The sequence below is a fragment of the Labrus mixtus genome, chromosome 2 (assembly GCF_963584025.1).
Source record: "Labrus mixtus chromosome 2, fLabMix1.1, whole genome shotgun sequence".
Classification (NCBI taxonomy): domain Eukaryota; kingdom Metazoa; phylum Chordata; class Actinopteri; order Labriformes; family Labridae; genus Labrus; species Labrus mixtus.
The window spans coordinates 10,145,639-10,173,547 of record NC_083613.1 but is presented as its reverse complement, the minus strand read 5'-3'; the positions used below and the strand labels follow the sequence as shown (position 1 = coordinate 10,173,547).

The window sequence follows — 27,909 nt, the reverse complement described above, 5'->3', positions numbered from 1 at the left end:
GTCCTAGTTTTCCACCAGACTTTTGGCTGGAATGTGGGCCCTGAGGCTGTGGGTGAGTCTCCTCATTTTTCCACCATACGTATGATCATGTCATGAATCTGTGACAAAGACCTATATTAGCGTATTAGTTGTTACAGACACATTAATGTAGGTTGCTATCTGACATGGTTCAGATAAAGTCCTTGTGTTGGAAACTTAACTTAATGTGATTTGGATTTAATGGTCTATTTGTAGAAGAGTGCGGTTGTTTTTCTTGGATGTGAGAGGTGTATGTTACATGTAGGCCCGAGGTGACCCGGCCTATGAACTCAGGAGACACACACACTTCAGCTGGGGATGCAGCAGTTGTGTAATGAACTGCTAACAACCTCATCAGAGATCCAAAGTAATGGATCCTTTAAGTAAAGTCCACCTCTCGCCTCTCATCTCAAGTAAATGGTTAAATGTGTGTTTCTATGTGTGAACATGTGCATACCCACTGTGTGAGACATATGAGAAGGGGCTTACAGCAGGGGAGCAAGGACCCCTATGAAGCAGTATTGCAAGAGAGTCAAGGACGCTGTGAACAACAAGAACACAACTTCCGTTCTGCTAACACAAGTTTTCAATAACCTCTGTTTGTAAGCGGATGTCTCAGTTATTAACATATTCAACTTAACATGACTGAAGTTTCCGGTGGGGCTTCAGTGGAAAGAATGGATCTCCAGAAAACTCTACAGACTGCTGCTCAAGCCTTGAAACATGTCAAATAGTGACTAGTGTCTTGAATTATTTACCATGGATAGGATACCATGTAGGCCATGAGTGTCATGTGTCTGGAGAGTGTTTTCAAGAGGGGCTTGTTGTTCAAATTGTTCAAAAGTGGAACAGTTTCCGTTTAATTAAAGACGCCATAAAACAAAAATCAAATCGAAACAAAACACAATTCAAGTCATTTGATGTTATGGTAATGAGGTTTTGTTTCGTGCAAGATGTTCAGTTCTTGTTGTTCAGAAGTGGGCGGGGCTCAAAACTGTGATGTCATGCATTACTGTACACCAATCAGATTTAGTAACATTTGTATTTAAAAGCCGTTTTTAATAGAAGTTTGTTAAGCTTTGGACTGATGTTAATGACAACTCAAAACTGAAACTATTTAGTATTATGTTGTAGTTAAATACCTTTCAGGGTTTTTTCCATGACTAGTAGACCTACCTGCATATCTTTTCAGTTCAGCACAGTAAGTTTCTCCACTGAGGCATGTGATAGTGGTTTTATTTTAAGTTGTGTGGGTGGTAACACACCACTGTCCCAAGGTCAACACGTGAAAATAGCCGCCCATTGAAGTTAAGAGAGAGCGAGTGATGATAGCAGAGGTGACAAAGGTTGACAAATGAGGGAAAAGGAGGAGGAGAAAAAGGCAATTTATGTGCTGTACACTGCTGCTCTGGGCAGAGAGCCCGAACCGTCATATTGCCTGGAGACCACAGCGGCAGGGAGCCATTGAAGGTTACGTGATGTTAATGCAGAAACAGGCTCTTGCTTACTGAATAGGGGTGTCAAAAAAAGAAACAAGCTATTTCTGAACCCATTTTGGTGTAGCTCAGTGCACACTCATTATGCTTCTGTGTGTAACCCAGCATTAGACTCACGCTCCCACATTTTGCAGAATAGGACACAGATGTTTTCCTGTTTGTCCTTTGGTGCTGTTCCCCCGCTAACTGTCCTCTATCCAAACATCATCAGCCAATATTTCTTCCCCTCCTGGGGCCTTGAACCCCTCCACAGAGAGTGTAGAAAGCAGGCAACAACACAAGTGCATTCTCTGTTTCGTATTTATAACGTCTGACATATTCTTTTCCCAGTGTCACATAGCATTTGAATCCCCTGCCAGCCTTTTCTTAGCCCAGCATCAACCTATGTTTTTATTTTCAGAGCCCTCTCCTGCTTGGTTTAGCTTTGGCCTGGGGCTACATATCTGATGGTGACAGGGCAGGGGCTCATCAGAGCTGCTGTCAAAAGTTGAGTGATTTTTCATTCTCACGCCTGATCCTGTTTCTTATTGGATTTACTTGTGGAACATCAAGGCCCCTGTTGATGGCAGGGAGAGAAAAGGGCAATGTATCAGGGGAGGAGGTGGTGGTGGTGTTGTTATCAAAATAGTGAGATCGCACAACAGACTATCAAACGGATGCGGTAACCTTAGCGAGGTCACATGTACATGTTGCGTAACATTAGCGGGCTCCCCTTACTGTATGTCACCTCTGATGTTTGCTCTGTAATCACAGCTTCACTCACAGCTCAGGTTCCCAAACTGTACACAAACAAGAGTGTTTATGTAAATGTTACATGTAAGCCATGAACTATACCTGCTCTCCTGTCTGTTCAATACCTGCTTAAAAGAAGGTCAATTCTTTGATTGTGTGTCTCTGTGGAATCCTTTTTAAAACCCAAACACATGTAGTGTGTCATGTTGCCATGGTTTGATTTATTGTGTCATATAAATATATAGATACATTATTAACTAACAATAGGCCAGCATATTCTTTTTGGGTGTTTTTGCCTTTATTGGATAGGACAGCTGAAGTGAGAAAGGAAGTGTTGGGAGGAGAGAGTAGGGCATGACATCCAGCAAAGGCAGAGGTCGGATTCGAACCCAAGGCTGCTACAATGAGGACTATAGCCTCAGTAAATGGTGTGTGCATCATAACCGTTTGGCTATCCAGCACCCTGAGGCCAGCTTAAAGGGATTCTTCACCGGTTGAAACATGAATCTGTATTGAAAATTGAGTCATATATGTTGTAGAAATATGAAATAAATTTTGAAGTTGGTGCCTTCTAGACCGAGAAAAGGCAGAAAGTGTCCTTTTGGCTCATGTGGATAAAAGACAACAACTCACAGAATGCACGGCACCGCCCCAGCTCAAGCCGGCCCCGGCCCAGCCACGAACAAACGTTTCGAGCACAAGACCTTCAAAATCCCCTTCATCCAGATCAGTTTGAAGTTGAAACATACTTTTATCTTATTTTCACAAAATTCCAATTTTTGCGTCATCGGAGGCTCCTTTTCAGAAAAGAAATACAGAGATGTCCTGTCTCAGGGGAAAATGAGGGCGGGATGCATAACCATTCAAAAATACTACCAGGTTTCTAATGATACAAAGCTTTATGCAAATGGGTGAAGTGTCCCTTTTTAATGTTGTTTTTTTAATAACAATGATTAGAGCTCCAGTGAGGAGTTTCAAGCTGGTTATGAAACAAACTGAAACTAATTCTGATTTATCTACGTGAGCTATTAGTCACGCTGCCAACGATGGATTTGACCATTAAAAGAAAGATTGGATTCAAGACTTGATATTTTGTTTAAAAAAAGCAGTTCCTTCACATGTTCAGGAATATGTAAGCATAGAGATAAGACGTACAGCTGTGTCCACGGGGGGTCACCAACATTAACACTCACTGAAAGTTTCTCAATGGAGCTTTAAGCCAAAGAAATTTAACCAACATCCATTTCTTTACTGATTAAAAAAAAACATTTATTTAGAACAATAATTGTGTCTTTAATGATTTATAGTTTTACTTACCAAAGAAGTGGGCTAAGACTGTATGAGATTAGTTAATACTGATGGACTCTTTACATAGAAGCCTCTACCATCAGTGTGTGAATGTGGAGGTGTGACCTGCAGTGTAAACATCTTCGGGTAGTCAGAAGACTGGAAAAGTGCTACACAAGCTCACGTGCATTCATTATTTACCACTAACCAAATGTCGACAACATGAATCTGTGGCTACTAATAAACGATAAGACACTAAAATGCACTATGGCACTTTCTGTATTGTGGTTCTCAGTTAAAAAAAAAAAAACATTTGGTACATGTTTGCTTTTTTTTTATCTCCAGTGTACAAGTCACCAGAATACGAGTCACTCGGTTTTGAGCTCACAGTGGAGCGGCTGGTTTCCATCGGTTACCCCCAGGAACTACTGAGCTTTGTATACGACCCATCCTTTCCCACCAGGTGAGAGCAATAACACCACACACACACACACAAGCACTGAGGATACTTAAGTGGGACTATTGGACATCTAATAACTTTGTCCTGTAAGTCACTGGGATCATATCACACGTGGCCAGTTTAAAAGCTCTATGATGTGATCAAGATGAAAATATAAAATTTAATTCAATCTGTAGATTTAATTGATAGTTTCCTCTTACTTTCAGGGGCCTTGTCTTTGATACCATGTATGGAAACCTGTTGAAGGTTGACGCCTATGGCAACATCCTGGTGTGTGTCCATGGGTTCAACTTCCTTCGTGGGTAAGAGATTTCAACCTTTTCCCCCTGGAGATGAATGGACCTTTAATACAGATTCTAAATGATGCTTTAAATCAACTTCTGTATGTTTTATTCCTGATAGTCTTTATATCTGAAAACAAGAGAAGGCAGTAAGAATGCAGATTCATTTCTGTTTGCTCTCTTTCCTCAGCCCTGAGATACGTGAACGGTACCCAAACAAGTTCATCCAGAGAGATGACACAGAGCGCTTTTATATCCTTAACACACTCTTCAACCTGCCAGGTAAGGTCTCTGAACACTGAGGATAATACCATGGTGCTGCTTAAAGAGAAATGTAATGAGCAAGAAAGAGCTTGATCCTGATTCTAAAAGCTCAATATTACTTTCTGAGGAAGGTCATACAGAAACTATTAGAGTCAAGTTACTTTATTAATGAAGACCTCTTCCTGTTATGCTGTTCTCCCTCACAGAGACCTACCTCTTTGCCTGCCTGGTGGACTTTTTCTCCAACTGTGATAGATACACAAGGTAAGGAACTGTTGGTTACACTCTTTGTCGTGCAACAAGTGTCTGGGCACCGCATGGTGACACAAAGACAGTTGCAAGCCAAACTGGGTTAAGAGGAAGCCCTACAGCATGGGAGGGTCCAGGTGTCTCAATGCTAATCGAAGCTAATTGTTTTCAAATCAAAATCACATGGCAATTCAGTCAATGAACCCTTTTTCTGTAAATGAAGGATTTATTAATCTCTCCACTAATTGTAGAAAAGCATGAATTCTTATCAGAATGATATAGCAATGAAATATGTTCCCACTAATTATTTACAGAGAATGAAATCGTAATGTGACAATAAGAGCCTCTTTCAAATGTTACTGTAAGAAGATACAATGGCCTGTAAAATTGTTGAGGATGTAATCTGGAATGGCTGCATGTCCTTTGTCCTCTGAAACCTGGTTGTTGGTCTTTTAGGGGGAGAATGCTTTCCTGTTTGGCTGGGGACCCCTCCAACAAGGGAAGGCTATCCCATTTAAAAGCAAACAAAAAACAAATGTCATGTTTTTAAAAACCTTCTGTAAAGATCTGTCCTGTCCGACGGCTCTGTACGTGTCTGTCTCTGCTCCTCTCCTGCAGCTGTGAAACTGGCTTCAAAAACGGCGACCTCTTCATGTCCTATAAAAGCATGTTCCAGGACATCCGCGACGCCGTCGACTGGGTCCACTTCAAGGTCAGACACTTTAGACGGTTGGGACAGTTGGGTGCCGATGCCTAACACATCTCTGATTTAACTCCTTTCACTTTCCGATCCATGCACACGTATGCTGAAACCTTGTTACCATGACTACAAAGTGATACAGCAGCAGATTCCCTTTTTTTAAGACAGTCTGGTTATATAGCTTCCATCAGTTCTATAAAAATCTTTCATGTTAGCTTAATAAAATTAAACCTTTTGCAGAAATGCATCAATGTCAACAAACTCAATAACTGGTGGAGTGTTGAGGGGCACATTAGGATTTATCTACTGGGGACTATGAATCTCTGTATCACATTTTGAAATTCAGCCAACATCAACTTGTCAGGGGGAAAGTTAACCAGATGGTGGTAATAGACAGAGGGTCAGAGAGTCATCCAGGCCATAAATAGTCGCCCTCTGGGGCTATTAGTATCCAAGATACTCAGAACAGCTCCGCAGTAAGAAAGCAACTAAAAACATCTGTGGAGGAGCAAACGTTTCTGAATGCTGCATCGTCATGAATGGCAAATTGTTATTAGTGAGAATACAAAAAACAAAAATCTCAAATACAATGAGTCTGAGGAAACAGGGAAGGGAGTGAAACAACATGAGCAATTCATGTTTTCTAATTTTCTTTCTAATAATACCTCTTCTGTAACATTTGAAAAGTTTTTATCCTTTTTCAAAGAGCTGAAAATATTTATTAATAGTAATAAAAAAAACGTGATTTGCTATCACAGCTGTCTCAAGAAGTCCTCTGTCACTGATGACTGTTACTGAACTGTGACTAAACTTAAAGGAACTAAAAGGAGCTATTATATTTCTAACTTGAGAAGATGATGTACAAGTGGACAGCAGTTCATCACAATCCAAGTTTCCAGTGTTTAGCCTGATTCCTCTTTCTTACATTTCAGGGTACTTTGAAGGAGAAGACTGTTGAGAACCTGGAGAAGTATGTAGTGAGAGATGTAAGTAGTTTGTATTCATTAAGGATGCTACAAGTATACTGTCAGAGAAAACACACATACACACACACACACACACACACACACACACACTCACTCACAGTGTGCCACATTCTTGCTTTGCTCTGTGAAGAGGCCGAGTTTGTTAAGATGCTGACAGCTTCAGTCTTTTTCTTTCCTTTCTTCATCTCTGTTCCCACCAGGGGAAGCTGCCTCTTCTCCTCAGCCGAATGAATGAAGTCGCCAAGGTTTTCTTGGCAACCAACAGCGACTACAAATACACTGACGTGAGTACAGACATGCACTTCTCACAGAGGCCTCAATTCCCAAGAGAAAAACGTCAAACGGGCATTTAGAAATTACATTTTGAAGAATGATGAGCGTCTGTTTACAGCACCAACATGTATGTATTACCTCCAAACATGACGGTGTACTCTCTGTATGTTCTGTTCCTACAGAAAATCATGACCTACCTGTTTGACTTCCCCCATGGCCCAAAGGTACACTTTACATTTCTTTTCCACTTTCTCTTTGATAGTTTTTGAAAAAGTCATTATTGAAAGACAAACTGTAAGTGTGATCTATTGATTTATTGTCTGTGTGTGCGCTTCCACTACAGCCTGGGACCTCACACCGACCCTGGAAATCCTACTTTGACCTGATTCTGGTGGACGCCAGGAAGCCGCTGTTCTTCGGAGAGGGGACGGTGCTCAGACAGGTCGACACGGTGAGCAGACTCAGAACACACGGCGGGTCAGAGGAGACGTGACGTTCAGATGCTTTGCATGTGAACGCTGATGACTGTTACATGCTGCAGCTCAGTAGCATGACGACTTTTTAGGCTGCTGATATGATGCATGCTTACAAGTAAACAAGTGCAAGAGATGACAAAATGTAACCAAAAGAGTGAACATGTTAGTCTAACACCATCTTTAGCATGTTTGGCTTGTTTCTCTTGACTAAAACAGTCTGAAATATTGTGATGATAATGGCCCCTTGGATTGAAAATTCACATTTGTAACATGCACCCGTAGAAAAGCTTCATAGATTATTTTACACATTGCAGTTTAGGCATAACAGGGGCACAAATATCTCTCCTTTTTAATGAACGTTTTATAAACACCAATTGTTAGCCTGCAGCAGGTATCTTTATTTGGATTGTATTTTTAAATCAACCTTCATCCATCAGAGAAGTTGTAGCTATTTATGGGTGTTAAAAGTGTCCTCACGTAAATGATAAATGTTCACAGTAATGATGGACATTTATGTAGGTGGACCAATTACAGAGCTTGTAACTATTTGTAGACAAATTTAGTTTAACGTTTTCTAAATCTAGCAATTCTATCAATGTAGCATTTTAGCATGTGGCTTCATTCATGTCTATGAAAGCTGAATGTAGCTAAGGTAAGCTTAGATAACAATATAAAATCATAATCCTTTATTTGATTTCAGACAACAGGACGTTTGAAGATAGGAACCTACACAGGACCTCTGCAGCATGGTATCGTCTACTCTGGAGGTGAGGCTCAATCCGGCTGTGACATGTTTAGTTTTTATCTGTTAAATGTCTTCAGTTTCATATTTATTGGGCATTTTCAGGGTACAATAGAAGAGATACACACAAAGAGAAAGTTAACACATACACAGATACAACCAAGAGGCAACCTCCAGTGGTTTAAAGGGAAACCAATGCAGAAGTGCACAAACCTGCAGTTCCGCCAGTGTCCACTGGAGGCTGGCTCAGAAAGCCCCAGAAGTCACACGCACACATACATTTTAAAATGCCCATTTTACAGCAGAAATAAACGTGGTTACAGTCAGTAGTTTGAGACAGCATTTCAAATATGGAGATCACCTTTGAAAAAATCTGCTTCAGAAACAAATTGGTGACATCACTGAGACTATGTCCATGTTTTATACAGTCTATGGACACAACTAAGGCATAAACTAACAGAAAAAAACATCCCTAATGATTCTTATGTAGCCGTTATGTTGAGTATTACTATTAGTTCTATCTATTATTAGTTATTATTTTTACCTGCGATTGATGCGTTGAGGACTGTAGCCTCTGTAAATTAGGTTCCTGTTCTACCGGCTGAGCTTAACCAGTGCCTAGAATAACTTTCTAATGTCTTATCTTTCACTTATAGGTTCCTCAGATATCGTGTGTGACCTGCTGGGCGCCAAGGGGAAGGACATAGTCTACATCGGGGACCACATCTTTGGAGACATCCTCAAGTCTAAGAAGCGTCAGGGCTGGAGGACGTTCCTGGTCATACCTGAGCTGGCCCAGGAGCTGCATGTGTGGACCGACAAGAGCTGTAAGTCTGCAGACAGACATTTCAACTTTCTGTTTAGCAGCAGAGAGACTTCCTCCACTGCAACAGCTGGAGCAGTTTGCTGTTTGGATGACTGGAATCCTACATGATCTGAGGACCTGATTCTTGAACTTTTGGAGTCCCTCAGGGAGGGGATACATTCAGAGTGTTTTCCCCCTAGTACTGCTGTAGTACTGTCATTAGAAAACTCTAAACAGTCTAAACTCAGGTCGGCAATGTCAGACCTGCTAGTTTCAGAATAATAAATTAATAAACTACCAGTGATAAAAGATAATTTTAATATGTATTCAAATTTCATATTTTCAATATTTATACTGGAGCTAACCTAGGCTATGACACTGCGTATGCACTACAAATCTTACAACAACACACAGAGGAGGGTCAGAGACTCATCATCTGATCTTGTCTTCCAGCGTTATTCGAGGAGCTGCAAGGCCTGGACATTTTCCTCGCAGAACTCTACAAGTAAGTTCTGACCTTCATTTCCCCACTCCCTTCACCATAATCCAGCTCCTTCCTCATCCTCTTCCCTTGCAGCAGTTCTGCTGCTCTCTGTTCTCCAGTAACAGCGTCTGGTTGCATGCGTGTGAGCGTGTGTTTGAGGAAGACAAACAGGGTCAACAGGGTAAAGTCTAAAGGGCTGCCTGATAACTGTGTTCACTGACGTTATTTATAGCCTGACGAGACTCGATGTTGTACCACCTCTGTGACACGTTACCTTTCAGCAGCCTAACATGACTCCTCCCCTCCCCTGGCCTCACTCGCCCTCTCTGTCTTTCTCTTGTCCTTCCTCAGACATTTGGACAGCAGCAGCAATGAGAGGCCGGACATCAGCACTATTCAGAGAAGAGTCAAGGTACAGCCTTTATCACCTTAGTTTCTATGACAACAAGAAGCCTGTCGACAGACCTTTGGCAGTGGCTGCTGAGTAATCAATACCCAGGTTTACAGTTAGCTTGATACAGTGTTTATAGAGGAAAGTCATAAACTCCTAATAGTTTATTCAAAGTATGAGAGTAATAATACACTGATGTTTCCGCCTCATCAGTATCTTCTCTTCTCCTTTTGCCTTTTTAGAAAGTGACTCATGACATGGACATGTGCTATGGCATGATGGGAAGTCTTTTCCGCAGTGGCTCCAGACAGACTTTGTTCGCCTCTCAAGTAATGCGTTACGCCGACTTGTATGCAGCGTCCTTCATCAACCTGCTGTACTACCCCTTCAGCTACCTCTTCAGAGCTGCACATGTACTGGTGAGTCAGTTTGCACTTTTCATTTTACTGGCCCCGTGTCCACCTAGCGTTTTTTTTTCTCTCAGCGCCAGCGTCTTTTTTCAGTTGTTTTCAATGGGTAGAGAGCGTTCGCAGCAGAAAGCAGCCGCCTGGATGAAAAGCGCAGCACCAAGCGTCTATTTAACAAGCACTCTGCTGTTTTTGTGCGGCCTTTCCGAGCGCTCTGGTTGAAAATCTTTCAACCTTTCAGAAAGGCGCTGTTGACATCACGGGCGCTCTTTTCAAAATGTACGATATTCCCTCTATTTTTACCTCCTATGGATCGTATCTTGTACCCACATCCTCTTTGCTCCGTGTCTGCTGGGATCTCAAATAAAACATGCAGTAAAAAGTAACGGAGCCGTGTCGGTGATACCGCGGCCGTTGTCAACAGACTGTTGTCATAGAGACAGGATGGACGTGAAGCGCTTTTCTTCTTAGCGCACAAACGCTTTATGCAGACGCTCCCCAGCGTACAGGTGGACACTTGGCCATGGATGTCTTATAACATTAAGATTCTATGACTTCACATTATGTTTGGATCGGTCCATCTATAATCATTTCCCTCAAGTCATATTGGTCTATAAAAAAGTAAAATTTGAAAAAGGAGTCATTACGTACCAGCCCAGTGACGTCTGCTCCTCACCTCTGATCGTGGCTAAAGACGCCCAATACCAACATCCACCCTAAAGCCTGAGCATGGAACCATCATGGACTTTAATGGCGTCATGCCTGCAGTGCTTGAGTCTGTCTGTGAGGGCTTGAGATGGTATAGAAATAATGACTGTCAGTCATTGTGTCTCCCATTATGTGACCCTGAAGCACGTCATGCTGCCACTTTAGTTTTGTTTGAAGCAAACACATCTCATGTCAGTCTAGCACACTATTTTAGGTTGCTAATGTCACAAAGTGATTTACTCTCTCTTTTTTTTTTTAATCCTTCCTCGTCCCCAGATGCCACACGAGTCGACGGTGGAGCACGCCCACGTGGACATCGACATCGAGTCACCACTGGCCACACGCAACCGCTCCCAATGCAGCAACTGTAAAGACCTGGACTGCAAACGCAACCAGCTGACCCGCTCCTTCAGCGAGATAAAACCTCCAAACCTGTTCCCCCAGACTCCACAGGAGATCACTCACTGCCACGATGAGGATGATGATGAAGAGGAGGAGGAGGAAGAAGAAGAAGAAGAAGAGGAGGAGGAGGAGGAGGAGGAGGAGGAGGAGGAGGAGGAGGAGGAGGAGGAGTAGGTGTTAAAACTGACTAACAGAGGAAAGCCACGCTCCTGTTCCTGCCTTCCCAGTAGAGTCGGGTAGTTATCTCTCTTATAGTGCAGCAAGGAGGAACATCATTTCCAGTGTGTGTCTGTGTGTGTTTGTGTATAAATGTTCAAACTGTGTGCACAAATACACATAAACACAAAGACACACACACACACACACACACACACACTGAAGATGTTGGAGGAAAGTAAAAAGGACCAGTGAGACAGATCATATGACTGTCAGAGGACTGTTTGCATGCTTGTTCCTCTTAAACCCAAATTCTCCATGCTTCATTGATTTTTAATTTCATTTCTGTCTTATTTCCCCCTCGTCAGGCAGACAGATATCACATATCTTGTGTTTCACCAGCTGACTTCTAAGATCTGCTGGTGGGATGAATAGATGTATTCATAATTTACTCCTGAATCCATCACAGATAGTCAGTAAACTGTAACTTAAATCCTAACAGACGAGCCCTGCTGACACAGTATGCACATTATAATCAAAGGAGAACGCTCTGCAGTTACGGATTGAAAAAAAAAAAAGAAAAAAAAAAAAAAGATGCACACGCTGTTAAAACAGACCTTTTTTTTTATATGCAACATGGGAACAACATTTAGTTTGTCATCTGCTCATTTTGATTTTGTGTTTTTTCTTGTTATCTTAGAGGATTACTTGTAAGTGGGGGTGTGTGTGTGTTTCTGTGTGTGTACTCACTCAGACTGCAGCATCCGAGCCGACAGTAAGCTAAGGATCCATTGTACTAAAGTGAAGCACAGGAGCACTGAAGCACAAGCCGGCGTTAAACCGATGAGTAACCGGATGCATCCTTTGTATCAAGACTTGTGTGCGAGAACACAACACAACAGTGGGTGTCTGTTGAAGTGATTGTTACCAGGCAACTGTGCATAGCAATCAGGTGAACAGTTTAACGCCACCAGCAGCCAACATGCAGTATTTTCTCCACTTGGTTATGTAGGAAGAAGAAACTTGAATGATGCATCCGACCGTGTCAGAAGGCTTTTATTTTGATAAGGGAAATGTACAGTAGAAGATAGTGTGAGCTTGAATGTGGCCTTAGGATGTAAGGCAATGAGGCTTTAGAGAATGCACAGTTTCAAGCTAATTTCTGTAGTTCTACTTCAAACTGTGATTAGCTTGATTTCTTTATTTCCTTGGTTTGGGCCTTTCTGTGTGTGTGAGTGTGTTTTGTACTGCCAACCTTTAATTCGGCATCATATTCATGAGGAAATGTGCCAACAGAGAGAGTGAAGCTTGAGCGTGCACAGTATTCTTCTGTTGGGCTTCGAACACTGTGAAGTGACCGTTTCATGATAGAGATGATTCTGTGTCACTAGTTCAAAACTGTATTAAAAAAAAAAAGAAACCCTCGTAGTTTAAGCACTTCACTTGACATAGGTTTAAGACTTTGCAAGACAACGAATGAGAAGCTTCAAGCCCCCTGAAAGAACGTCCTTAAAACATTTAACGTTTCTAACGACAGAAGATAAATGTCTTCATCACTCACAGAAAGCTGCATCATCAGGGCAGTGATGCTCGTGATTTTACTTCTTTTTTAAAAACAGTCTCCATCCAGTTTTAATTCAATTTGAAACAGAAAAAAAAGAGGAAAACATTGATGTTTGAAATCAAAAAGATAACAATGCTGTATGCAAAAAATAGAGTTTTAGGAATGATTCCTGACATGTGAAGAAGTGGGGAAAAGTACCCTAAATTTGGATTGAAAAATGGCAATTGACAAACGATACCCGCTTTTATTTTAAACAAGGAAATGTAAGGGTGTGACGTATATTGAAACAGAACTCTGCCTATGTAGAATTAGTGGCACAAGTGCAGAGTTAAGAACCTTGGTAGTGGTTTAAAATTTTAAAAAAATCATATGTTTTCGACCTTATCGCCCCCCCATAGTCTGAAGCTGCTATCAGGCTCTGAACTCATTTAACAGGAGTGATCACAGAGTTATTACAAAAGACCAAGATACATTGTACACATTCTGACTTTATCTTTTTTTTCCTTTATTTTTTATTTTTTTAAACATTCAGTGTATCCTGTATGTGTATCCCCCCCCCCCTTTATATATAATATATGAAGTCTTTACATTTCTTGTCCTCCTGTCAGTGTTGGCGTGGCCCATTGATTTGCGGCCACAAAAGGGAAGGATCTCACCGTCTACGTTCTGCATTATTATTGAGTTTGGTTTGAAGTGGTTTGAGAAGGTGAAAGTGTTGAACCGCTCTTTTCTCTGCTCATTCTTTGGATAAACCCTTGTGACACGTTTAGGAACTTATAACAGCATTTTGTCATCATTTATTCTTTATCGCTAATCTTACAAGTGAACTATTTGTATTCTGAGTTTTTGTTATTTGGTTTCTTAAACATAGAGTAACTGGATATGCTACATACGGCAGCTGCATTGGTAATAGGAAGTCGCCTACTGTCTTTTTCTTTGCATTATTTGCGTATGCATGTGAAAATAACAAGCATATCCATTCTACAGAGGTGGTAAAGGTAGCATTTGTTTTTTTGCATTTTATGGTTTAGTAACAGTGTTTTTCTTTCTGATTTGTCATCGTAGTTTACAGGGACATAAGACTTCAAACCTGTAAAAAAAAGAAACTCTTACAATGAAGGGAAGTGTGAACAGCATGTTATGTAACAAATGAGTCACCTGTTATCATCACCATGGGTTTATTTTTATTTTTCTAAGCTAATGTTTTTAAAAGATCCTGGTTTACAGAACTGTAAATAGACATTTCCATTTTCCTTTTCCTTTCCAAATAACTGTTTTGTTAACTTTTATACTCTACCATTTAAAAAAAAAAGGCTTGTTCGCTCTTTGAACAAACTGAAGCCTGGACTAACCGGTTTAAGAATCTGAAGAGGATTTGTGTCTGTGGCTGTGATGCCCACAGTGCATCCACATTAAGGTGCCAAAACGTCACCTTTCAGTTCTCTTTAGTTTTGATGCATTTTGAATACACGTTCTCCTGAACAGTGGTTTTTGTTTGTTTGTTTCCAGACATTCTCCAACACACTGTACATTGATACATATGTAGAATAAAAATAGTTTTTCATAATTGTCTTCTTTCTTTGTTGTCTATCTGCCTCCTGTATTTAGTTTAGTGATTCTAGGTCCTGCAAGCAGACCCGCTTTCTGGGAGCACAAAGGGTTAAAAAGGCACCTTGAGGAATAAGATATTTTTTTCCTCGTTCTTCTCAGTAATTGTTTGCATCAGTTTGGACTAGCGGAGGATTCTTTAGAGATGTATCATAATGATGACATGCAATCATCCGACCCTAGAAGTACAAGAAGTATCTAGAAGAAGTTACGACACTGTGGATGGATCCTTCAGTGTTCAGACATAAACACCTTAACATGTTTAGTTAACAGACTGCCATTAGAACTGAAACACATGACATGTAAAGGTTTGTCAAACACATACAGTACATGTAATGTTTACACATCAGAGGGGAGGGGGGGGGGGGGGGGGTATTGCTACTGCAGTGTTTCCTGACTCAGCATTTGACAGAAGCAAAGTACATTTTAAATGACGACCAACAGTCTGACTTTAAAGTCCCAATTCTGAGAAGAAAGTCTGACTGCTGACCTTAAATCAAAGTTATGAGAATCTCTAAATATAATCAGAATTCTTTTCTTTCTTTTTTGTTTTGTTTTTACCCTTATTCACCAAAACGTGCATAGACACAAGCACACAAAAAAAGGAGATACAAACAAGAGGGGAGCTGTGGTAATCGTGTGTGGCCTGAACCCTTTTCCCTATTTTACAAGCTTGACTGCCTTTTCTTTGTAGCTGAACAGCAGCCGAAGTTAAAAAAAAAAAAAAAGACTATCTTGTGCACCGGTAGCATAGTGTTTAGAATGGCATCACATGTACAGATGCTACAGTCCTACAAGTGGGCAGTCCGGGTTCAAATCTGACCTGTGGCTCCTTTCCTGCATGTCATTCCCCACTCTCTCTCTCCCACCGATTTACAACTCTATCTACTGTCCTATCTCTAAATCAAAGCCCCAAAATAAACCTTTAAAAAATGACTATCATGAAAACTCAGAAGTAGAAATAAATAAAATGTTATTAGCACAGTATAGTCATAGTAAGCTAATGGTCATACTGGTTCACATACCGCTCTATGTTCTATTCAGACTTAACCCAGTATTGGGGCGCTGGTTTAGCTCAGTTGGTAAAGCATGTATAGAGGCTACAGTCCTGAATGCAAAGTTGCAGGTTCAACTCCTGATCTTGATGCTGTTTGGTGCATCTCATCTCCCACTCTCTCTCCCCACATTTCCTGTCTATCTACAGCTGTCCTTTCAAAATAAAGGCAAAAAGCCTGCCTAAAAAATAATGTAGAGTTTGTACAGTGAACATTAAAAAAGCACGCAGATATAATTTAGAAGAAACTTGCTGACTCGTGGTTTCTTGTATTGCCAAAGCAAAACGTACCCTCTCATGAAACATAAGAAGTAGAGTTTAGAGTGAGTTCATTGAGTCGCCGACCATGTGTCTGTTAATGATTCACTTTTTTATTAAACCACCAGCTGGTGGAGGCAATGGGAATGTTGTTTTCAGGTAGAAGAAGCGTTATGGACAGCACATGGGTACAGTAGCAGCATTGGGATTGACAAAGAGACCAGTTTAACAGGCCTGCAAAGCATTCACATAATGGAAGGAATATGTGCCCAGAAGAGGATGAAAGTGTGCGAGAAGACCTTCTGAAAGTGGTGTATAACAGAAGATTTATAATAAAAAAAAAACCCATGCCCCAGCTGAGGCTTCCCCCAGTCTTTCTGGTTGTGCATTTTGACTTGTGAAATGTCACCATGCTTCTCATTCCCCTGTCAGGCACTGTGAAGGGCAAAGCAGAGTTCTACAATCTGATCATCATTCATCGCTTTATCTCTGGAGTGATTGTCCCTGCAGAGCAGAGCGTAGGCCTGCTGCATAGGAGCACTTTCAAGTAAACAATAAAACAACAGCGAACACACAGCTGCAAACAATGCACATGTCCTCTGTGTCTGGTTACACAACTGAGACGCCCCTCGTGGCCGAGCAGATGGAGGGGCTGTTTGTCCGTGTGTGCTGCTTTAAGACTCTAACATGTTGGTTGAAGTATGAAAACAGCGACCACCAGTGGTAACAAACTGCAACTGAATATTCAAACATAGCATTCAGCTGTAGGACACTGATGAATCCTGTTATCTGACAAGGAGACTGCCAGCATACAGTACAAATAGTATTATGGTACAGATCTGGAAGTTGAATCAAATTAATTTTCAAAGTTAATTAGTTAAAATCTATGTCTCTACAGAGTTGAATAAAACAGAATTATTCTGCGCTAAGGCCTTTGTAGGAGAATCTTTAAGCACACGTACAGTATCTTAAAAAGGCTTTCATGTCTTAGTGAGGTAAAACAACGAGGGGGAGAAGATACCAAAGCAACAACAAACAAAAGGGACTTTAGAAAACAGTTTGACATCTGTGGACTTATTAAAAGGATGCATTCAGGAGACATTAGCTTACAGTAGCTTAGAACAAAGACTGAAAACCCAGGGAGAAGCAAAACATGATTCAATGTTGAAAAGAATGCACTCATGGGGGGTGCAGAAGGCCTAGTGGTTAGTTTGTACAGAGCCTACAGTCCTCCAGGCGAGGACCTTAGCTCCTTTGCCGCATGTCATTGCCCACTCTCTCCCTGATTTCTCTATCCACTGTCCTGTCTCTGTAATAAAGGCCAAAAAATAAAAATACATCTTTAAAAAATAATAATAATGCACTTTAACTACTCCAAGAAGACACTGGGATTGAGAAAAGACAAGAAAATATCAAATTTAGCTTATAAAAAGGATCACTTTTTGAATGGTGAAATAAACATGGTAGCATAGCAAACATATAGGGTACAAAAATAAATTGTGGTTTTACAGGGTGTTATGGTCTAGACTTTTTCTGGTCTTAGGGCAGTAACTTTTGAACTAATGAGTAAGCTTTAGAGGTTATTCATGACCTTTGATAACGCTCCATTAGCTGTCTTCATCTGTTACCAGTTCTCCTGCTAGGCTAAGCTAACTGGCTTCTAGCTGTAGCTAATATTAAGCATCTCACTCTCAGCTCGACTACATATAAGTGTATTTAGCTATTGTTTTTTTAATTGTGAGAGAATAAATGTTAAAGTGTTTCTATGATCAAATTAAATCAAAAATAATTATGTCTTAAGTAGCCGCCAACATTTATGAAGACTTCTGTTCTAATTTAACCATAATGAACAGAGGCATTACTAAGCATGGAATATAATCGATATATCGTGTGGGGGAGCCAAAACAAGTGAAGCCTAGTTTCTTACACATTCACTGCTGTCAAGAAATAGACTTTCTGCACCGTAGAAACCAACATGCCATCAGCACACATGCAGGGAAAAAGAAAAGAAAAGCACGTTCACATATAAACGTAGGGAAAGCATAGCTGTGTATAATACATGGACATGTTTAATGTCGAGGTTACTTTTTGTGACGTTGATGATGCTCAACATGTTAGATGAGGTCATTAATACTGTGCAATTATCAAGTTTGATTACGTGTAAAATTGGCACACACAAAAAAATAAAAAATATAGGACACATAACCTCCACTCCATAGGTTCCATGTTGGCACTTCCACACACCACCACCCGACACCCCCCCCCCCCCCCCCCCCCCCCCCCCCCAACCCTCCTTCACATTTGTGAATGGTCCAGGCATCATGACTCCCACATGAACATATATTAGACTTTAAGGTCAAAGGATGCAAAAACATGAAACGAGAGACAAAGACAAAGAGATTCTGCCTAAGGAGAATTTTGCTTGTGGATGGCTGCTGTTTAGCATTTTTAAAAACAAATATACATATACATACAGTACATACAAATATATCTGTCAATTTATAATACAGTCATTTCTTGTATTCGTAATCATCTCTTAAATAAATTGCTTTTCATTGCACTTTGTTAAAATAATTAATTATATGATTTTTCTTAAAGGCAATATTGTGATTTGTTTTAAGGTGAAAAAGATAGAGTACCATAAGCCTGATTTAGGATAATAGTAAAAATAACAAGATCTGTAATATACATACTGTATCTGTAAAAGACCCTCCCCACCTCATATACAAGAATGGATGTTTGTCTCCATATATGTTGCATGTCCTTTTTGATATGACGCGTGTGCCCCCAGCACATCTTAGTGTACATGCTCGAGCATGCACGTATACCAGTTTATTTCATATCATGTCTCCACGCATACATATATACATACCGTACAATATTATAAAATAAATAAATACAGGAAAACATTCTTGGTTCGTGGTTTAAGGAGTTATTTCAAAGCGGTTTTTGGTGCAGTCTTTGACCAACCGTCGCTCTCTGCTAGTGTGGGTTTGAGTCTTTGCTGATGGGATCAAAAGTCCACTGGGCCTCCCTGAAAGATGCACAGGTGGGGGAGATGAATTTAGGTTTGTGTGTGTGTGTTAGTTTTTGGGAATGTGACTTTTTTGTGTGTATCTATAAAAACTGTCTGTGTCCAGTTGAGGAAGGGGGGAGAGGGGGGACCAAAGTCTTTGGCCTGAGTAGGAAATACAGCAAATGTGTTGTGTTGCATGTGTGCACGTTCATTGTGTTTGCGTTTGTAGGGCAAAGGGACAGGGCTCACATGCACTCCGTCACCCTCCGGTCCAAGTCATCACAATGGAAGTGTCTGATTGTCCCAAAAAGAAGCTCAGTCACAGGAACTGTTCAAGTGCACCCACTTTAAAAGTGTGTAGTACAGCAGGGATTCTGACAGCGTTCAGGTGGGGGAGTCCAGGGTGTCACGTCACCTTTCCTCCCCGCTGCCCCTTCATGAAAGGGTCTCACTGACTGACTGGGGGATTTCTGGTTGGAGTAGAACCTTCACTCCACCTGCCTCCACTTCCCCACTTTCCCTCATCTCCATCTTTGCCACTGCTCCGTGTGTGTGTCCATGAGACAGGGTGGGAACTGGGTCTCCACCAGGCTTAACGGGGGGCTAGATGGGTCCCTCGTTGTGGGTGCTGTGGTTGCTCCTGCTGAGGCCCACACAGTTCTGCTGCTGATTGAGCAGGTGGGACGTCTCGTTTGCCACGACGACAGACACGGCGGGGGTGGTGCTGGTGGTGCTGGCTGTGGTGACGACGACAGTGGGGGTCTCCACTGCGTCATGTAGCTCTGTCAGAGTGAGCTCAATTTTTGTGAACTCGCTGTCTGTCGACTGTGGCGTTTTGTCCATACGTGACGCCATTACAGCGTTCTGGTATTGTTGGCGTGTTACCTAGGGGGAAAGAAAAGAATGACAGCCATGGTGAGATCATAAGTCGCAGCAGAAATAATTCAGCTTGTAGGGCAGGTAGATACTAACGTAACCTATTGTCAACACTTTTTAAATTCATTTTCATCATGATTATAGTTTTTGAGAATGTATTATTATTGTTTGCCTTCACCGTTATTTGATTCAATTTGTTCAGATTCAGCAGGGTCCGTTACTTTATCAGGAGGAGCCACCCCTCATGGCTACTAAAAGAAAGATACCTCCTGACTCTCCAAGAAGAAGACTAATCAAATGACATCCTGGTAACTGACCCTATACTGATCATGACCACAGATCAGATTATTGGCACTAATACAACTTCCCAGATGGAACTTTGGATATGAAAAGATAACATAAATCAAAGTCTTAGAATGCACCTCAGCTGGATGAATGCTTAAAGGAGGTGAGGCCTAGGTTCTGACCATAACGTCTTGAGAGAAAGGCCATGTGTGCGCAGTGAAGCTCAGTGTCAGGATACAACCCAAAGACAGTTGTTCCCACTCATATCCCATCATAGTAAGTGGAGAACCCGTTTCCAGCTCCTCTATGAAGTTCCCCAGGCACTCCCAGGCCAGCATTGATATAGCATGTGCTTAGTCTACCCTAGTGTTTTCGTACTGGAAACTGGTCTTGGTCTCAAGACTTTTCAGTGATACTTATGGTCTTGGTCTTGTCATGGTCTCACCCTACCTTGGTCTTGGTTTTGACTCGGTTTCGATCCCTAAATGTCTCGGTCTTGTCTTGGTCTCGGGTATGTCTTGGTCTCAGTTAGTGAGGTCTTGACTACAACACTAGTCTACCCGGGACGCACTATCAGTCACTTTGCAGGAAAATCATCAAAAGGAGGCACCCAAGAAGCTTTCTAATCAGATCCCTGAACAGACTCAACTGGCTCCTCCCAATGTGAGGAGCACTGCTCGTTTCCAAGCTCCCTCTAGGTGCTGGAGATAATATTTAAGGCTTTGGCCAACCGTCATGTTGAGGAAACTCATTTAGTTCAATAGTCCCATTTTCATTCTTTCATTCACTACCCAATGCTCACGGCCGAGGGTGACGTATGTTAAATGGTGACTTGAACTTGTACAGTGCTTTTCTAGTCTTCTGACTACTTAAGAGTGCTTTACACCGCAGGTCACACCTACACATTCACACACTGATGACGAGGCTGCGATGTGAAGTGACCATCAGAAGTAACTAATCCCTGCACTTATGTCTATGTTTCAGTTTAATGATGTGAACAAGACACTTGGACCCTCCTTCACTTGAGGCAGCTATTAAATCCACAATCCACCAATGACCTCCGACCCTTAGCCTTGTGGATGCTGACTTTGTTCGGCTTCACTTTTAGCTGTAAACCACAGTAGTGTTGGAGGACAGTTTTACAACGCAAATAGAGCCACGGAAATCCCTCAAAAAGCAAAGACACAGTTCTGAGGTTTTGTAGCTGGAAACTCTGCTTGCCCTGGATGTTCCTTAAGATCCTGTCACATGAAATCACACAGTGGTTAACAAGGGAGGACCAGGAGCAACGTTTAGGGTCAGTCAGTAGAGCAGTGTCTTCATATACAGAAGCTGCAGTAGTTAATGCATGGGCCACAGGTTCAACTCCCGGCTTCAGCCCTTTGATGCATGTCTACCTTACCCTCTCTTCCCTATGCATTTCATGTCTCTCTTCAGCATTCCCATCAAAAGAGGCAAAAAGGACCCCAAAAGACAAGTCAAAACAGAAGCAAACACCCACCAGGATCATGTTTGACTTTTTGCTGAGGATTCTGACACAGCTCTCACTTCTTACTTATCAGATGGTTGATGGGGGGGATGGCTCATGAGTAGCATCTGCCCTGGTACCCACGACCCCCGAGTTCCCACCAAAAGACTCCATGGGCACATTTACTGGCAGCTAAGATTCCAGTATCGACGTGTTGGTACCAAAAATACATATTGATCAAACAGTTCCCTTTATGGACCCACGTGACTTCAGTGTGTCTTTCTTGCTCACCAGTATTTGTTCTCACCTTTATAAACTGCAGGTCTGAGCGCGCCCTGACTGAGTAGTCGGGTACGTAGATCTGCAGGAAGGAGTTGAGCTGGTTGTTGCTGCTGCCGAGAGTCGGGGTGATGGCGTCTATACGATCACTCCTGTTCAGAGAGTCTGAGTGGTTGAGTCCAAACGGCCGTGGAGGAGACTTATTTTCTGTAAGGAGGTGGTGAAGGAGGAGAAAACACTTAAGCTCCAAAAACACTTCAATTACTTGTACACTGAAATGTCAAGTCTATAAATCTAAAAAAAATACATTTCACAGGTTTCTTTCTGGTGAAGACCGAGGGGAAAAACCAGGTGATACTCAGTGCACTCTGATATTAAGATGAAGAGGGACACATAGAGGAAGATATACTTGTCTTCCTGCAGGTTTAATCTCATCAGGATCATCAGTCTGAAGCCACTCATCTCATTTATCCCTTCACAGTACTGTTGGCATTTCCCGTTAGCACGATGTGTAGTAATGCTATAAAGTGTTGTTCCAGCTTGGATACCATAATAACTTTTGAATGAATAAAAAAATATTTTTTTTGGTAACGCTCATGAACAAGTTATGTCAGACTTTCAGGCCAGTGTCAACAGAAGGTGGATTTTTTTTGGCTTTTAGTGACATATCATCATCTGAACTATTTAAATATCACCTGTAAAACTAACAATATCCTCATCAGCCCTCAGCTGATATGCCCTAATTAGTTACCCAGCGCACTTTCAGCAGATGGCTGTTTCGTCATGAGGCTGGATTTCTGCCGGTTAAAAGGACGTTTTTTCTTGCCACTGTAACTTTTGCGAAATGTTGCTAAGGTTCTACGCTCATGATGGATTAAGCTGGGTCTTTGTAACATAGCAATAAGTAAGGTCTTTTTACCTGCTTTTTGTAAAGTGTCTCGAGATAACACTTGTTATTAATTGACGCAATATAAATAAAGATTGATTGAGTAATACTAGCAAGCTAACAGGCTTAGCAAAAACGGTGACCTTTTAGCATGTATGCATTGTCCTTGTGAGCATCCTTGCATGTTGATGTTAGCATGAGCTTAAGTGCACCCTAATAACAAACTGATAAAGTTACGTCTCAGTTCGTGTGGCAGTGTTAAAATCATTGTTTGGAGGTTTTAGACTGAACCTGTTTAATGTGTCAGTTTGAAGTTCAGCCCGTAATCGATGTAGATATAATTAAGCATATTGTCAATGCTACAGAAATGTCCAGCTCTTGTGATGTACCTGTTGAAAACTCACAATTTTCTTGGAAACTACTGAGCTGTTACACAACTTCAGCAGCTCTTAAGATCCTGTCTGCTGGTGACATTTTTCCCTGGTCAAGCGTTAGATGTCAGCATAGATGCTTGCTGTGATGTATGGAAATCTAATATCTTCCTAAGTCTTTAGGTGAGGCAAGTATTGTACACCAGGTAATGACTTAGTGGTTTCCAGTGATGCTGCTTCCTTCTATGCACTACCACTCCGAGCACTTGTTCTGTTTTTTTTTTTCTTATTATTTTTTCATAAAGTTTAATTAAAGACAGATTATGTTTTCCACTTCTTAAAGCCTAGTGAAAATCACACACAACAAAGTGGAAACGGCTTGGCAAACACTAATGCTACTACACCGACTGGAATGTATGTAATCCCATGTAGGAATATGTGTGTGCTAGTGAGTGTGTGTGTGTGTGTGTGTGTGTGTGTGTGTGTGTGTGTGTGTGTGTGTGTCTGTGTGTGTGTGTGTGTGTGTGTGTATGCGTGTGTGTGTGTGTGTGTGTGTGTATGCGTGTGTGTGCATCGGGACACAGTTGGCCAAAGACCTGGCATGTGAACTTTTGCGGATAAGTACTCCAGTTTCTTGGGGCCATGAAAATGGCGGAGTGTGTCAAGAATACACACATAATGCATTAACATACACACAGACACACACTCAGATGTGTGCACAGCAGGGGGAAACCCTGCGAGAGAAACAAAATATAAGAGGTTCTGAAATAGTGAGGGGTTCGGTAAAGTCAGAGTTTTCCTGGATGCATGTGGGTAGATTTCTGAAGTAGTAAGAAGCTCAATAAGATCATTTTGGAAACACATACACAACTTTATTAATCCCAGTTGGGGACTTTTTTTGGAGTAGTTAGTTATGTGTGTGTGTGTGTGTGTGTGTGTGTGTGTGTGTGTGTGTGTGTGTGTGTGTGTGTGTGTGTGTGTGTGTGTGTGAGTGTGTATGCCCTGCTTACATGCGTCTGTTCATGTGAACATATGTGTACGTGCGTGTCTTTGTGTGTGCGCTCAGTGGTTGTCCGGCAGGGGGCTGTAGCTGTAGGTCTTGTTTATGTTGTGAGAGGGTTAGAGGTTAGGGGCGAGCGGGGCGGAGCCTGGATCTGCTTTGGGGCCTCCAGTCTCCAGCACCATTCAGCCACTTGACTAATGGCTCAGGGGATGAGAGCGTTAAGTCTCGATCCAAACCTTTGTTCCCCTCTCCGTTTTACTCGTTCACTTATACAAATGAAAATATATAGTACATGTTGCATTCAGGTACAATCGGACTTTTCAGACATGCCCTTTCTTTAGTCCCATTCTAAATTGTACAGAGGACACAATTCAATCCCAGAACTTTACGCCACCATAGATAGAAAATAGATTCTTTTTAATGTCAACATTAAATTATGAACGTTACATGTTAATGTATGTATAGTTAGTAAAGCCCACTGTACCTGGAGATCCTGCGAGTGATTCAGCCCTACTGACCACAAATGTGCGAGACAGGGACAGAGGCACTTTGGGAAGAGAGGAAAGATACAAGGGAGAGAAAAGAAAAAGGGAGACAGTAAAATGTTTCAGTGTTTAGAAATATTTAGTGCATACACACAAATCATCAACATTTATAAAAACCACCCTCAGCATAAGAAGAGCAACCTGTCAATAAGCCTCACGACCTCCGAGCAGCTAAGAATACAAAACTTGCTCATCTTCAATGAATTGAATCGTGACGTCTTTCTGCTGAGTGTCTGCTCAAATGACAAGAAGTTCATTCTGCTTTTTCACCAGTAGGTGTCTCTCAGATCCTACCACGCATGTGAATCACCAGAGCTGAAAAGGCTGAGAGTAGTATTGAAGTTTATGAATGAACTGGGAGAACCGAGTGGATCAGTCAGTGACGCCTTCACGTGATGTCACTGCAGGACCGCCATGTTGGCCTTAAAGTTATTGTGTTGAAACACTCATCAAAGTACACTGAGGCTTTTTGATAAAGTAGGTTCTTAAATGATCTGTATTTTGCAAGCTTGGTGCTGCAATCTGGTTACCATGACGATTTCAAAAAGATTTAGGGCACAGACGTTCTGGATGACGTTTTTTTTTAAATTTAACACTAGAAGCTGAAAAAAACCCACAAAAAATGTAAATCTTCGGTTGCCATGCATTTATACTGAATCAGATTTTTCTAATAAATAAAAAGATGATACATAAAAATGAGAATTTGAGCCAAAGCCAGCTATTGACACCATGACAGTTTTGAATGTTTAGTGCCACAGACACATTTCAGTACTAATAAAGCTAGCTTGGTGCCCAGACCTATTTATGGCTTTTCTTTTATAAGGATAAGCCGAAGTAGATCCCAAAATTGTATGACTGGTCTGGATCTACATAAAAAGAAAGCGAACCTGCCCAAGAAGCATTTTTATGTTTTGTTGCCAAACAAACTCAATGTGTGTGTTTGTGTGTGCGTGTTTGTGTGTGTGTGTGTGTGTGTGTGTGTGTGTGTGTGTGTGTGTGTGTGTGTGTGTGTGTGTGCGTGCGTGCGTGCGTGCGTGCGTGTGTGTGTTGTGCAGGGCTCTTACCTGGTGAGGCCGTCAGAGCCAACATCCCATAGAAGGAGAACGGTCCAGCTTCAAACTTCATCCCCTCTTTTCCCGCCTCCACCTCCACTCTCCCCTGTGACACAGAGAGAGAGATGAGCTGACCTCCAAGAACAATCTTAATAAACACTTAAATTCAATTTGTGCACACGCTAATTAAAGACAAACAAATACAGCTTTTAAACATTTTTTCCATCCTGTCAGACTGTGCTGGTGTAATGTCACATATTTTATTTGAAACTAACTCTTAGTTGCACTTTTCCTGCTTTTAGCATTCATGTTTAGTTGTGTAAATTACTAGTCTTCTGAGGATTTCTGATACAGCTTTGCTTATTTTCTGCTTGAAAACATTTATTCATTGTGCCCATGCGTTCAGAACAAATCCCCTTCCCTCTTTCCTTTCTTTTTTACTACTTTTAGAAAATCCCTACTCTGGTTAATAGCTTCCAATCTGTTCCTAAACCTGGTCTCAAGGGCAGTGACCCCACACGTGTCCTACCTGGAACTCATTTGATCCACAGCTATTTCCCATATTGACTGATTGGGCAACTAAAGTGAGTATGTGAAGGTTAGTAAGTTTAAAAATGGAGGGTCAAAATGTCTTTGATGTACATGTTTTATAGCTCTTTCTTAATATCATATTTCAGAGCGAAAAAAGAAATAAGGACGTGAGGTAGTGATGAGGAACTTTCAATGATCTTAAACCATTCGATTCTCTTTCTTTGACCAAAAGGGACTCTCCAATCAAAACATATTCAGAATGATGTATTGTGACCAGTTTCAAGTGATTGAATTAGTAATTAAAGGTTGAGAACATTTGTTTTGATCTGACTAACCCTACAGCTGAATGTATTTTAGTGTAGGTGTCTGCAGAGAGAGCATGGCTGGAGAAAAGAGAATGATATACATAACACAATGACCCAGCTGATGTACTGCTGTTCTTATATTTTAGGTTCACATTAGAAATGATTCTGAGTCATGGACTTAAATAAATAAATGTCCTATACTTAAAACTTGTACTGTACTGATTAGATGCAATGATAGCGACTACATTTTTGGTATATTTGGACACGTTGTATTCAGACATTTGTAAAACAAATGAGTTGTTTATCTGTGCTGTCGTTGCTTGCTTTAATCCAAACTGCCTTGCAGTACAATCATACCACGCATACCTTTTTAGGACGCGTTCCCCCGTGGGAACAAACCTGCAGCACAGCTCTGTTGGATAGTCGACTTTTTGACCACACATGAAGTCACATTAAGGGAGCCTAGGTGATGTTAACATATCATTCTACTGTATTCCAGGATACTAATTGAGGAAATCTGATGAATCTTTATACTTTCACTGCTTCCATATTAAAAATACAATGGCTCGAAATTTTCAGGAGGGGTTCAACCTCATACTGTATTTACATGGTCATAGTCTCAGTGATGTCACATTTGAAGTCCACTGCTGGCAGACGCCATATTGAAAATGCTGTGTATATTTTTATAATTTTTCTGTGGTCCATAGTACCAGGAAAAGACCTGGAGCTGAGGAGCTCCGTAAGCCTCCTGACAAACATCTACAATGCACACGCCCATCTGTCAGATCAGCCATGCCCCTTATGATCCCTTATTAAGAATAGCTCTTATAATTCATAAACAGATGAGTTACAAAAAAAAACAAAAAACCCTCCCACTCCCCACATACAGTTTGTGCTGATAAAGACATTAGCTTTTCAGACCAAAATCCTTTTCAGTACCAGGCTTGAAACTTTTCAATTCCTGCTGTCAAAATGGGCATTTCAACTTGGGTGTTAATGGAACATCCTGGTCTTTTGGAGTCAGCCTCAAGTGGACACTTAAGGAACTGCAGTTTTTTACACTTTGCCTTGGCTTCATTTTTTTAACACTGGAGGTTGCCACTTTGATTTAACATAGAACAATATATCTGATAACCCAGTAGCTACCATCAGACAACAGGTAACCTCTACAACCACTTCCAAGCTACCATTACTTTTAAATAGTGTTACCGGTACGAAAGGTAAAACATAGATGAATTCTGAAATATCAAAGCACATCTTGGAAACATTTGAATCCCTGGGTGTAATCAAGTTTGCGATAAAATGATCTTTCTTGGTGTTTTTTAACCTGGAGACATTAAGGTTATGAAACATTATGCAAATTAAAACACATCTCGGTACAATGCTAATACAGAGAACAACAAAAACAAAATTTTCAAACACTTTTTTGTGAATTATTTTGAGATCTCAGAGTACAGCTGTGTCAAGGAAGACTTTTTCCATGGAACAACA

The 27,909-nt window shown here is 41.2% G+C and overlaps 2 protein-coding genes across 2 annotated transcripts in view; one reads left to right on the top strand and one right to left on the bottom strand.

The window, feature by feature from the left end:
* The window catches only part of nt5c2b (5'-nucleotidase, cytosolic IIb), a 27,473-nt gene extending 13,025 nt beyond the window's left edge, over nucleotides 1–14,448 (top strand). The window contains exons 4-18 of the mRNA XM_061051024.1: nucleotides 3,879–3,996; nucleotides 4,200–4,295; nucleotides 4,465–4,556; nucleotides 4,745–4,802; nucleotides 5,406–5,499; nucleotides 6,420–6,473; nucleotides 6,674–6,757; nucleotides 6,929–6,970; nucleotides 7,090–7,197; nucleotides 7,923–7,989; nucleotides 8,621–8,791; nucleotides 9,223–9,274; nucleotides 9,605–9,665; nucleotides 9,887–10,063; nucleotides 11,036–14,448. Coding sequence (XP_060907007.1) covers nucleotides 3,879–3,996; nucleotides 4,200–4,295; nucleotides 4,465–4,556; nucleotides 4,745–4,802; nucleotides 5,406–5,499; nucleotides 6,420–6,473; nucleotides 6,674–6,757; nucleotides 6,929–6,970; nucleotides 7,090–7,197; nucleotides 7,923–7,989; nucleotides 8,621–8,791; nucleotides 9,223–9,274; nucleotides 9,605–9,665; nucleotides 9,887–10,063; nucleotides 11,036–11,335 — 1,574 coding nt within the window. The 3' untranslated portion in view covers nucleotides 11,336–14,448. The remainder of the gene's footprint in view (nucleotides 1–3,878; nucleotides 3,997–4,199; nucleotides 4,296–4,464; nucleotides 4,557–4,744; nucleotides 4,803–5,405; nucleotides 5,500–6,419; nucleotides 6,474–6,673; nucleotides 6,758–6,928; nucleotides 6,971–7,089; nucleotides 7,198–7,922; nucleotides 7,990–8,620; nucleotides 8,792–9,222; nucleotides 9,275–9,604; nucleotides 9,666–9,886; nucleotides 10,064–11,035) is intronic.
* Nucleotides 14,449–18,089: 3,641 nt separating this feature from the next.
* The window catches only part of cnnm2b (cyclin and CBS domain divalent metal cation transport mediator 2b), a 51,528-nt gene continuing 41,708 nt past the window's right edge, over nucleotides 18,090–27,909 (bottom strand). The window contains exons 5-8 of the mRNA XM_061050981.1: nucleotides 25,595–25,688; nucleotides 24,470–24,532; nucleotides 21,754–21,932; nucleotides 18,090–19,702 (exon numbers count right to left, since the gene is read on the bottom strand). Coding sequence (XP_060906964.1) covers nucleotides 19,421–19,702; nucleotides 21,754–21,932; nucleotides 24,470–24,532; nucleotides 25,595–25,688 — 618 coding nt within the window. The 3' untranslated portion in view covers nucleotides 18,090–19,420. The remainder of the gene's footprint in view (nucleotides 19,703–21,753; nucleotides 21,933–24,469; nucleotides 24,533–25,594; nucleotides 25,689–27,909) is intronic.